Here is a 12892-nt window from a genome sequence, read left to right on the forward strand (position 1 = left end):
GGTATGGTGGGGTAAGCAAGAGAGAGGACAGAGGAACCAGGCACATTCTCAGACTCACTGAGAGAGGAAACCCGTGAGGACCAGTGGGGTTTTTTGGGGGAAAGATAACGAGTTCAGTTCAGGATAAATCATGTTTGAGGTGCATGTGGAGACTCTATGGGAGAGAGGCAGAGCTGGCAAAGGGCAGGTGGAGACAGGCTGCAGGGGAGGCCCCACAGCCACACCACGGGTCTCACTACCATGGTGGCCTGTGTGCTAACACCCCCTACACACAAACAGGGTCTCGGGGGGCCTCAGGCAGGCCACCAGCCACAGGGTTGTCCTCAGCATGTGGAGAAAGCAGAATGGGAGAGCCTTGTTCCCAGCTGGCGTGAGAAATGAGGTCTTAGTTACAGTGTGTCTGTTACAAAGGTTTTCATTGGCTGGGGCCACAAAAGTGCCAGGTGCTCAAGAGAACCCACCCTGCCCAGGCCACTCTGCCCCCTCACCCTCACCCCACAGAGGCAGGAAGCTCCGACCATGGCCCCAGAGGAGTGGCCTCTAGCAACAGATGTGCAGTGTGGCTCAAGGAGAAATAAGGGGCAGCCCAAGCAGCGCAGTTGTGCGCTGGACCCACACTCAGGACTGGATGGAGGACCCTCCACAAGTGCCTGAGTCTTGCTGGTCTGAGAGGTCCTTGCAGGCTGACAGCGAAGCCAGCAGCAGGGCCCCACTCCCCAGGGCTGGGGCGGTGTTGGCTTTGAGGAGTGGGCAGCGGGTTCGGTGCCCCACTCCCCAGGGCTGGGGCGGTGCTGGCTTTGAGGAGTGGGCAGCAGGTTCGTTGGCAGGTGCTCCAGGTGGGACCCCTACTGTGACCGCGCTGGTAAATGATGTGTGAGGCTTATGGTAAAACCATCATTGGCCTTGAGAGATCGGGAAGCACGTGCATGCATTTGTCCATTCATTCCCTCAATACACAGTTCCCGAGCACCTCCCAGCCGAGCATCCTCACCACCCACCCACCACCTTCCCCATTCCCCACCTTGAACCTCGGCTCCCTGACTCTCAAGTGCCCCATGGCCAGCACTCGTCAATTTGTTGGGATTCCAGCTGCAAGACCCTTCAGGATTGCAGTGGCAGCAGCCCACATGGGGGGCTGTGTGGACAGACACCTGCCACCTCTCTCTGCAGGCCCAGGTCAGAGCCTGGGCAGGTGGCCGGGGCAGGGAAGGGCCATGAGACTCCCAGGTCCAGCCCTGTGATGTAGGGGTCTGGCCTGGTCCCCATCAAGCAGGACACTCAGGCCAAGACTCCTTGAGAAACTGTCTCTTGGGAAAGTCCTTAGCCCCTTTCTTTCTTTTTCTTTTTTTTTTTTTTAATATTTTATTTATTTATTCATAGAGACACAGCTAGAGAGAGAGAGGCAGAGACACAGGCAGAGGGAGAAGCAGGCACCATGCAGGGAGCCCAATGTGGGACTCGATCCCGGGTCCCCAGGATCACACCCTGGGCTGCAGGCGGCGCTAAACCACTGCGCCACCGGGGCTGCCCATTAGCCCCTTTCATACATAGTATTGGGAACCCCTGGGCTCTGTACTAACTCTCCAGAGGGAACCCCCAGAGCAAGGAGCTGGTGAAGAGGTTTCTTGTCCTGTCTGCCTGGTCTGACCTGACAGTCTACAGGGGCCGTGCAGCCAAGGTCACTGGGCCAGGGAGCCACCAGGCCAGGGCCCTCCTCCCCAGAATGTGCTCATAGGACTCAGTCTTCCCTGGAAGCACTATGCGTGCTGACTGGGCACCCCCAGCAGGGCAGGTGGTCACTCACCACGAGTTGGGGCACAGGCAGTGACTTGCCCTCCTGGCTCAGGGACACATAGGTGAAGAAAGCACTGGCAGCCCGGTAGCGCTTCTGTGAGTTGTCCACCACGGGGTCGGCATCCACCAAGACCTCGATCTCCATGGATTTATTGCTTGTGAAAGTCATGCGCCCAGAGATGGTAATGACACAGCCTGCAGAGCACACACAGGGGGTTAGCCGAGGGCGCAGATGGAGGAGCCGGGGGCAGGGGAGGGCACGGATGGCAGGGTCACTGAGGGCGTTAGAGGACACCTGGTTAGGCAGCGTCTACAACTACAAGGACATCAAAACGATGAGCTCTCACAGTGCCTCGTTAGTAGCCCTTGAATGTTTACCTTCCTTGGGAGCAGGCGTTTACTCTCAACATTTCTGTGAACATTCAGAGTGGTGGCCGTCACCTGGCAACCTGGCCTCCAACCTACTTTTGGGTGACTGCAGGGTGAGCTGGTTCTGTTCCTCAAAAGTAACGCTGAGGCCAAGCCAACCCACACTGTCCACACCATGGCCTTACTTGTGCCACACAGCTGCCCCATGTTTGTCTAAGCGCCACTCAAGAACCTCCTTCTATCTTCCTAGTACCTTCCCAGCATCCAGGCTACTGTTCCTGATGCCAGTGTGATGGCAGCCTTGGGTGCCTGGGAAGGCCAGCCCTCACCTGACATCCCCCATGAGCCGCTGTGTGCACTTCAGCCTACATCCTCCTACACTTATGTCTAGGCTCTCCTCTCATCAGGCTGGCTCATGGGACAGAGCTCTCCTTGGAGCCACGGACACTACCTTCCCACAACATACCCACGGCCCTGTCGTAGGTTAGGGTCCCCAGGTGCTCACCTCCCGCCTGGACCAATGTGGTTTCCTTTGTTGATTATGATGAAGTCCAAAGTCCTACGTTCCTGTAACACCATTCCAGGCGACCCGCTCCCTCTCAACCTCAACCCCAACCTCCCTGTATCCCCAGTGCCCTCTGGGCCATGACTATCCACCCTGGCAGCTACTTCCCAACCTAGTGTGGCTCCTCTGCCCCCACCCTCCTGTACGTGGGCTCTTGCCTACCATCCAGCCTTGCTCCCTTCACCTCACGGAGCCCTGTTTTTCCCTATAAACAGACATGCCTTGCCTCACAGGCTAACTACAAGGAAGACACGAGATGAATGAGGTGCTAACCTTGTGCCCCAAGGCAGAAGGCACTCAGCGCAATCATTATCATCACCAATGGTATGGTTCTGGACCACAGGGCAGCACTGATCCTCAGGGATTTATAGAGGAAGGGCTGATATCTGGTTGCACCCCTAGCAAGGTGTTAGGAGAACAGCTCACCCAGCCTCCACTCCCTGGAACCACTGCTGGCTGTGGGGACCTTTCAACAACCCTGGGAACCCCGAGGTCCTAGCTCCAAGGAGTCAAGTGCTACAAGACACATTTAAAGACCCGGGAAGACGGACAAGTCAAGACAGTTTGGTGAGTTAGGGGTGAGTGTGTGGGCAGGCTAGAAGCAGTTATTTCAGGTTATCAAGTACCAGAATGTTCCATGCCACATCCAGTGTCATACTTACAGGGAGTGCTTCATGTCCTGAACAGCCATTTCCGGGAGGGAAGGAAGGAAGATCAGTGACAAGTGCCATTATGTGAGCTATAAGGGTAGGGTCATGAACAAAGCACTCAGCACACACCTGGTGCTCGGCTCAAGGGTCAAGGGTCAGTGGGCAAGTCCTGCCACTCTTCTGGAGGGAGCTGCCTCCATGACCAACAGGGACACACCACTCATAAGCTTACTAGGCCCTGCCCAAATCACAGAAGGGTCAGCAGCCAGGATGCAGTGGCTCCTTGTACCCAGAACAGAATGGGAAAGGTACAAATGCATCTCTCTGTTTTTTCTTTTCTTTTTTCTTTTCTTTTCTTTCTTTTCTTTTCTTTCTTTCTTTCTTAAGATTTTATTTATTTATTCAGGAGAGACACAAAGGGAGAGAGGCAGAGACACAGGCAGAGGGAGAAGCAGGCTCCATGCAGGGAGCCCGACGTGGGACTTGATCCCGGGGCTCCAGGATCACACCCTGGGCTGAAGGCGGCGCTAAACCACTGAGCCATCCGAGCTGCCCTCCTTACGTTCTTTCAATAATCGAGTCCCCTCTACCCTCTGAGAACCTGTGATTGCCATGGGTACTCTGCTGAGAGAAATGTAACAGATCAATTCTGTGTATGGTTTCGGGGGGTTAGGACATCCCTGAAGTGCTCCGTGTCCCCAAGTTGAAGGCTATGTTTTGAATGACCCCTTAGGTGCACTCATTTGGAAGCATGGTCACAGCCTGTGTCTGAGTGAACCTGGCATGAATGAGGCACCACAGACATGTCCGTGGACCAGCCTAGAGTACAACCGACCATATTCAGCCAGGGTCTACATGCCTTTTAAAAGAACACACAGCATCCAGGCTCAACCTGCTCACCTCCAGTGACTGCCACTCCTATCTCACAAGGCCACAGGTCAGTGGGGGCAGGTGCTCACAGCCTGGAAGGTGGTGAGGACAGAGGCCATCATGTGCAGGGTACTGGTGGACAGAACCTGCTCTGAAGCTCAGTCTGGGCTGGCTTCTCTTCCTGCCCTTCCTCGAGGCTCCTGCAGTGATTTCTCACTGGATCAGAGCTTGAACCAGGTGCTTGCAGGCCCCTTTACCATACAGGCTGGGTGATGCTGAAGAGCCACCATGTCACCGTGGTTCACTGGGGAACATAGGGCTTGGACACAAAGCCAGAATCAGGATGCTCAGAGATCTCATGGAGATCTTTCCCATGAGTTCTGGCTCATTCCATCCCAGGTACAGGAGCAGGACCACAGGATCACAGAAAGGGTTGCCAGGCCAACTCCGAACCCAGCCTGAAATGCTGGGAGACCACCTGACACACGGAAGGATGCCAATCAGTGGCCGGCTTGTGTTCTTGTTCACTTCTGTTTGCCCAAGGAGCTGCAGACGGGGGATCAGGACACGCTGGGCACAGTAGCCACGTGCTTCAAGGCTCTCTGTGGGGGACAGTGTTGGCTGAGCGGTCACTGAAACACTGCCTGGGGACATTTCCACTAGGTTACATGTCCAAATCCACCCAAAGAATGGCTTGTTTAAAAGACCGGGTGTGATCAGCTAAAGGGGGAAAACAGTTGCTATCATTGGTGCTTGGAGCCATGAGCCCACCCAGGATAGGCTCACAGTGTTAGGCCACCTCCCAGCCCTGGGGAAGGGAGGCCAGGAGAGGGCACCCAGTTCTCTGAGCTGCCGAAGTGGGAACAGCCAGCCATTCCCTACTGAGCATCTCCGTGAAAGAAAGGTAGGCTCTCTGAGGCCTGGAGCAGCCCTGAGATGGCCCTGGGGAGGACCCTGGAATCCAGGCTCTGGGGTACACCAGGCAGGTGGCCAGCCGGGAACTACACAGTCAGTGCCTTGGCTTCCTCATCTGCAAACAGACACAGGGGCAGCTGTCTCTCAGGGAGATTGTGAGGAACCGCTGAGCCTGCCAACGTGGTCAGCTGGAGGTCACTTGCCCACATTAATTATGTCACGTGGATGTAAGCCCAGGATAGAAATTTCTGGTAGGGTCTGGGTACTCTTCTGCTTAACAGCCCTCCAGGAAATGCCACCTTAAGTCCAAGGGCAGAGTGTGCCCACTTAATACTCTGAGTCTTTGGGTGGAGAAATCGCACTGGTACGGAATAAGAAGCAACGTCTAAAACAAATCACATTTTTCTTCTGGAGGGGGCATGTATACACAGGCCAAGAAGCTGCTTCTAAGACTATCTATATGACTAAAACAGGCTACTGCATTAGCAAGGGAGATTTTCTGTTTTCAGCTTGTGAAGAACACAGGGTAGTGAAGCATTAAAAAAACCTGCCATTTAAGGGGAGGCCTGGGTGGCTCAGTGGTTGGGCATCTGCCTTGGCTCAGGTTGTGATCCTGAGGTCCTGGGATCAAGTCCTGCATCAGCCTCCCCCAGGGAGTCTGCTTCTCCCTCTTTCTCTGTGTCTCTCATGAATACATAAAATCTTAAAAAAAAAAACCCTGCCCTTGCTCTCTGGGTCCCAGGAGATCAGCAACTTGCCAGCTCTGACGCTGAGATGTGACCACAGCAGTCACGGTCCCTGCATGGGAAGGGGACTGAGAGCATGTTCTGAGAGGCCGAGACTCAGGACCCCAGCGCCAGCTCTCTGTAAGAGGCCAAGAGCTGCCAGGAAGCTCACCACCTCTGCTGCCTCTCTGACAGCTCCCAAGCCTCGGACATGCCAGGTATCTACAGCTGAGGGCCTGGGACAGACTGAGGGGCACTTCCTCTCACGCTGCTCTGAAACCCCCCAGGGAGGGGTTCTTGCCCTCCTGTGCTCTCTGCCACAGGCCTGTCTACAGAGCTTATTGGATAAGACACGGGGCGGGGGAAAGGCAGAGCTTAGAAATGGTCTGGAACCTTACCTGCCTCTGTGTCACGTGGCATTAATGGACTATGATGGCAGGGGGACCAAGAGCCCCCAAAGATGTCCACGTCCTGATCCCTCAAACCTGTGAATTATGTGACCTTTTTAAATGTGCTTCGGTGGAGGACTGTGAGGTGGGGCGACCAGCCTGGATTATCCAGGTGAGCCCAATGTCATCACAAGAATCCTCCCAAGTGGATGAGGAGGCCAGAGCAGAGGCTCAGGTAGACATGACAACAGAAGCAGGGTCAGGGAGATGCTATCCTGCAGACTTTGGAGATGGAGGAGGGGCCACAAACCAAGGAAGGCAGGGGGCCTCTAGAAGGTGGAACAAGCAACAAGTGGATTCTCTCCTAGAGTGTCCAGAAGGAACAGCACCCTGACTTTAGCCAGTGAGACCCGGGTCAGACTTCTGACCTCCAGAACTGGGGAGACAGCAGATCTGTGTTGTTTCTGCCATTGTTTTTGGTAAACTGTTACAGCTACCATAGAAAATAATTTCAACTACCTAGATAGATGCGACTCTGGCTGATTTTAATGTGGTCCAGGTTTTCGGGGATGCTACTGACTCTAAATCACTAGTAACTACACAATCGGGAGCTCGATACTTTATAAAGCTTTATAAAGAGAATATTACTTTTAAATGGTTTTATTGTACATTTCTACCACTTAATGTGACATTTCCATGTTTCAAGCAGAGATTCTATGACAATACAAAGAATCTAGAAATCTAATGAAGCTCCAAATAAAAATGAACGGATCCCAAAGGAAACTGAGCCAGGGTCCTGGCAGCCACATGGTCGCAGACCTGGTGGGTTTCTGGGGGGTAAAGGTGGTGGATGGCAGCAAGTGGAAATCCATTCCATCAATGGCCCAGAAAGTCAATACTTGCAGTTATTTTGCCACAAAGTATCCAACAAAAATGAAGGGACACAACTTTTTAATGTTTTTAAGTTCAGTCTCTTCTCAAGTGGTTCCAACCATCAATATATATAACCGAATTTGAGAGTTGGAGCTGGTATCAAATTCCTCTTGTGAATTCCAGAAAAAAAGCCCCTGAATACCACCAAGAAGCTGAGAAGCTGGCCCTATCTAGTGAACCTCAACTGGGCCCCCTGAGGTCTGAGCGGGGTACCCCTGTGGATGGCATGCTGGTGGTACCCTGGGAGCACAGGCTGCCTCGCAGGGAAAGTTCCGCACCCCACTCTGTGGAAACCTGGGTGGCAGTGGGACCCTGCTGAGGGGGGTGCTGAGGCACCATGCTTTGTGCTGAGCATCCATGTGACATCTAGGGGTCTACAGAAATCCCTGCTAAAGCATCAGACACTGGGGATGGAGTCCAGACAGCCCAGAGATTAGGGCTGTCCAACAGACTTCAGTGATAGTGAAAATGCCCTCTCTGGGCCATCTTATACAGCAGCTACCAGCCACACGTGGCTCCTGAGCACCTGAAATGGGTGAGTGGCATGGAGGAGCAGTAGTTTCCATTTTGCTTACCTTTAATTATGATGCAAATAGCCATGGGTGGCCAGCAACTGTTGTGGGGGACGGCACAGGTGGGTCCCCACCCCTGGGAAATCTGATGGGACTGAGGGTGCAGCTGGAGGTGGGGCGGGGGGCAAGTTGCCTGCCTCGGACTCTGGCAAAAGGGCCTTTGGGCCAAGGCTGATGACAGAGACACCAAAAGAGCAGCGCCTTCCTTGGGGCTGGACTCCCCTAGCAAGAACCCATAGCGATGTTTTCAAGAGGCTTGAGAAAGCCAGGAGAGTTCTATACACAGCTGTGTGGGCCAGCTACCACTGCAACAGCTGCGTTAAGTGTCAAAGGTGAATGGCGCTGCACTTGATTGGCAAGGGTACAAGCTTATCCCCGCCAAGGTGATGCCTGTGCCCCAGTGGTGGATGTCCGTGTTGTTCAAGCCTGGTAGTGAGCAGGCGCCAGAGCGAGGGGCTCAGAGCTCTGGCCCTGGACCCAATTGTCCACTTGCCCTCTAGCTCCACCATGGAGTAACCCCGTGGCACGGGTGCATTCCAGATTTGGAAACGGGATGAGTTCCTGTGGCACCAGAAAAGGTAACGTGTATGCCCCTCCAAGTGAGGCATGAAGCACACTCAAGAACCACAGCTCCTCTCTGTTTCTGAATCCCTGTTGAGCTGCCTGGAGGGGTCCAGCCCAGGAGGGCCAGCAGGTGCCTCACCAGACCCCCCAGCAGCAAGAAGTCTCTCCCAGGGCAGACCGCACAGCTTGCAGGGATTTAGAAAACAGAATAATAAAAAATTGCTCTTATCACAGCTGAGGGGTTGCCAAGCATTTCAAATGTTAAGAACGGCTCAGTGTTTAAGTTCCAAAAAGAGCAGCGAGCTTTCTTCAGCAAAGCATGGAGGTAGTGAAATAACTTTGGTGTTTCTTACATAACACAGCCCAAAGCATTTTCTAGAAGATTCCTCACTTCCCACCCAAATAGTCTGGGAAGATGGCTCTTTTACAAACAACTCCAGCGTTAGGTTTTCCTGCCAGGGCTTCCCAAACCATGATATCCACAGAAAGTATGTTCCACTTTTACTTTCATTAACAGCTGCCTTGGCATTTTAACATCTCATCTTAAAAAGAAAAAACTGGCAATAGAGCAAGCGACGTACAAAAGTTAGTTCAGGTCTTTAAGCTTCACCAGCTGGCCCTGAGAAGTGCCAGCAGTGATTGCCCACCCCACCCCACAATGTCAGCCACCCTGCTGTGCTGCTGTACCATCCAGTCGGCCCTTGTCAGGATGAGGGTCCTCGTAAGAGGTAGGGAGCAGGTCACGTAAGAGGAAGAGGCAGCAACAGGAGCAGAGGCTGCGGAGGAACATGGGGCAGCTGAGAAGCTAGAAGAATCAAGGCAACAGATCCCTAACCCCCTGCCCCGGAGCTTCTGGACACCACACAGCCCCGTGGACCTCTTTTAGATGCCTGACCTCCAGAACCACAAGAGAGGGAATCTGTGACCTCTTAAGTCACTAGCTTTGCAGTTAACTCATTAGAGCAGCCACAGCAAGCTCACATATAGGTGGCATGTCTGGCTGTCTATGCTTCTGGGCTTTGGCCCCCTGCATCGGATTAGCCTTCAGAGGGCAGGGGGCACCCCTCCCAGGAGGAGCAGGGGCCTCTTAGGGTTGCATCTCCAGAGTGGTGCATCTGAGGAGGCCAGACACTGGCCATGAACAGCTGCTACCCTGTGACCACAGCCCCAGGGTGCCCACTGGCTCAGCCACCTGCGTGTGCCTTTTCTTTGAAAATATTATTTAAAAACAGTCCTTGTGCTGATCACATTTTGCACTCAACTTAGGAATGAGTTAGTTCTATGCCCAACAAAAAAGAGGGCAGCTCCACACTCTGTGCTACTGTGTGTTGTCATTTTGTCCTTTCTACTCATCTGTGTCCTGGGGCCGACCCTGTCTCCTGCCACGTAGAGGAAAGTCACTGGTCCTTCATTGGTGCCCCCTACACCAGAGAAGCATGGGGCCTGTTAACTCTGTTCTTGTGGGGCTGCTCTCAGGAGTCAGGTCCTGGGGTTCTTCCCCAACCCAACAGGGGGCCCTCCCTTCTGCGCCCCTCAGGGTCACTCCTCCTCTGGGCTGGGTGCTGGCTTTACCACTGGCCCTCACAAGGGAAGGACTCACCCCTGTGTGGGGAATGGGGCAACTCTAGGCACAGAAGAGATTTTCTCCATCTCATAATCTTGCAAATGAGGAAGTGATCTAGTGTCTACAAGATTCAAGCTGTAAGGAGAGAAAGCCTGTGCAGTGGGCTGAACAGTGGCCCCTGCCAAGGTTAAGTCCATTCAGAAGCTCCGACTCTGACCTTACTGGGAACAAGAGCCTTTGCAAATGCCACTGATTTAAGGACCTCAGGATGAACACCTCCTGGATTATCTGGGTGGGCCCTAAATCCTGTGGCAAGTGTCCTTATAAGAGGCAGAAGAAAAGAGAGATGGGAGCGGGAAGGTGGAGGGAAACTGGAGTGATGTGGCCCCGAACCAGGAAATGCCATGAGAGGCAGGAAGAGGCAGGATGGGCTCTCCCCTAGTGCCTTTGGAGAGGCCCTACCCACACCTGGATTTGGGACTTGGGGCCTCAGACCAAGGGAGCAAAGGTCTGCTGTGTGGAGTCCCCAGTGCATGGTCCCTTATATCACCAGGGACACACACCACAGTGTGCTGAGGGCCCACCAGCCAGTAGGCCTGGCAGGGTGGCAGCATCTGACTCTCCTGGCTCCTTTCCCTTGGAGCGGAGGAGACACTGACTCAGGGACAGCAGGAGCTTGGAGGCCACAGTTAGCTCCCCAGGCTTGGGCATAACAGGACTTCAGGGGGTTTGCATCAGACAATCAAAGCAGGACAGGCAGGAATGTCCATCTCCATCCCCTGGCACGCATGGGTGGCCCACTGTCAAGGATCTGCTGCAGGCAGGGTCACCCCTGCCTCACACTGCCTGCCCAAACCTCTACCCCATGGAACTGAAGACAAGACGTGCCCACTCTGTTTCTTTTTTTTTTTTTTTTTAATTTTTTTTTCAATTTTTATTTATTTATGATAGTCACAGAGAGAGAGAGAGAGAGGGAGAGACATAGGCCGAGGGAGAAGCAGGCTCCATGCACCAGGAGCCCGATGTGGGATTCGATCCCGGGTCTCCAGGATCGCCCCTGGGCCAAAGGCAGGCACCAAACCGCTGCGCCACCCAGGGATCCCACCCACTCTGTTTCTGAAGCAGATGTGGTCCGTGCGCTGCCAGACCTGAGACCCCGCCCAGGGACACTGGTGTGGGCTCTCCAGCAGAGTGACAGCATGGAGGACAGAGGAGCCCACAGCTTCACACAGGGACACTCCTCCAGAAAACAACAAATAAGGTGTGACAGTGTCTAACAGCCCCTGGAGGACACTGGCATAGAAATAGGCCAGACTCCAGAGCTGCTAGTTTGGTCCACATTCCTTTATGCACAAAACAAGAAGTGATCTGAGAAGGCAGAAATGATGTCTCTGCTCGCCAGGGGTTGCTAGCACAGGGGCCCTGTGTGGCACGGGCTCCAGGCTGGGGCTGGGCCACTGGCGAGGGCAGGGGCTGTGTAGGCTCAGCATCCAAGGGTGCAGCCAGGCAGGCCTCTGCAGCCTACCCTCCCTTTGCCTGCTAGAGCAATCCAGAGGGGAATGTCCCACCAGAACTATGGCTTCTGAAAATGAATATTCCCTTCTCTGTGCTTTGGAATAAGGGTTAACATTTTAGAAACTGAAAGTGTATGTCAAGGGCAGTTCCATACACAGGTCACCACAATGGCTTCCATGCTATTTAACGAGTCCTAAAGGGCATTGTCCTCCAAGTGGAGTTCATGGTCTCACCTGCAAATTAGTAATTCCTACGAACTAGGAACCGACCACACTACCTCCTCAACTGCCCCTTAGAAGTTAATTCTGGCCACATAAGGGGCTGGGGGTAAAGACTGGGGTCATTCTCAGGGAGTGTCCCATCTGCTGAGCAGGCTGACATTGAGCAAATCGGCTGGCTCTCCAGGAAAGTCTGTTTTTCTAGCTGGCAGCTCTCAAAGGGCCCCTGGGAGACACTCAACAGAGCAAGGGCATGGAATGCAAATGCGTTTTCCGCTGTGGATTTTGAAGCTGTATTTAACAATGAAGTTCTGATCGCAGGGACTTATCCAGGGAGTAGTTCTAGAAAAAGAGAAGTAGGGAATCGCAGCATGGCATTCTATCTTTCTCAAACATTCATGCCACCGCTGTACACAACACCCAAGCCTCAAAGAGGACCAGCTAAGATGACAAAACCTACTTGTTTTGGACAAATTTTAAAATGACCCTGAGGTCTGCATCTGTGGCAAACACCTGCAGCTTATGAAGGGAGTTTGCAAAGTCGAGAACGCAGTGCACAGACCTCTTCTTTATCCTAAGAGCACCCAGATCCTACTAGGGTATGCTTCAGCTGCTCTTGATTACCCAGGGTGGGCAGGTGAGCCCTTCCAATTCCAGGGCCCTTCTGGCCCAGCACTTGGGCACGCACTGCCAGTGTGTTCCACAGGAGACAGCATGGTGGCGGCAGCGGCCCTGGGGCCTTCAGGGGTCGGGAAGGCCTTGGGGGGGCTCAAGACATAGCACTGCTCTGCTCACAGAGGTGGTTGAAGGCTTCTAGTGACAGCTTTTCCAGCGAGGCTGCTTTCACAACGAAGCTGCTTTCGAATTTGCTTTCAAATCAATACCAGGCTTTCACAACCCTGACATCACCCGACCTCGCAGTGAAATGCTACCTTTCTAGGGCACAGAGCCTCACTGCAGAAGATACAACACACACAGAAATCACCATGTGTCGGGAGGGGACGGTCACCTCACACCTTCGGCAGTAATGTGGGATGAGTGTGATAAGCTGGCCCAGTCTCCTGTGGTGGTGACTGAATCCCTGGGATTGGGAGAAAGACCAAACCCCAGCACTGCTCCAGATGGTGCAGGTGGGCTGGCTGAGAACTGTGGTCCACAGGCTTCTCTGCACAGACCCTGCCACTACTTATATCCTGGATAATCTATTCTTTCCCCAGAGGAAATGTGCATGGTGGCATAAAATCTGATG

The 12892-nt window shown here is 53.6% G+C and overlaps 1 protein-coding gene across 2 annotated transcripts in view; it reads right to left on the reverse strand.

Moving 5' to 3' along the window:
* The window catches only part of ACOT7 (acyl-CoA thioesterase 7), a 102132-nt gene that overhangs the window by 11759 nt on the left and 77481 nt on the right, over positions 1-12892 (reverse strand). For both annotated transcript variants that reach the window (XM_038537793.1, XM_038537794.1), the window contains exon 8: positions 1805-1989. In XM_038537793.1, the coding sequence (XP_038393721.1) occupies positions 1805-1989 (185 nt within the window). The remainder of the gene's footprint in view (positions 1-1804; positions 1990-12892) is intronic.

This window comes from Canis lupus, chromosome 5, assembly GCF_011100685.1.
Source record: "Canis lupus familiaris isolate Mischka breed German Shepherd chromosome 5, alternate assembly UU_Cfam_GSD_1.0, whole genome shotgun sequence".
Classification (NCBI taxonomy): Eukaryota; Metazoa; Chordata; class Mammalia; order Carnivora; family Canidae; genus Canis; species Canis lupus.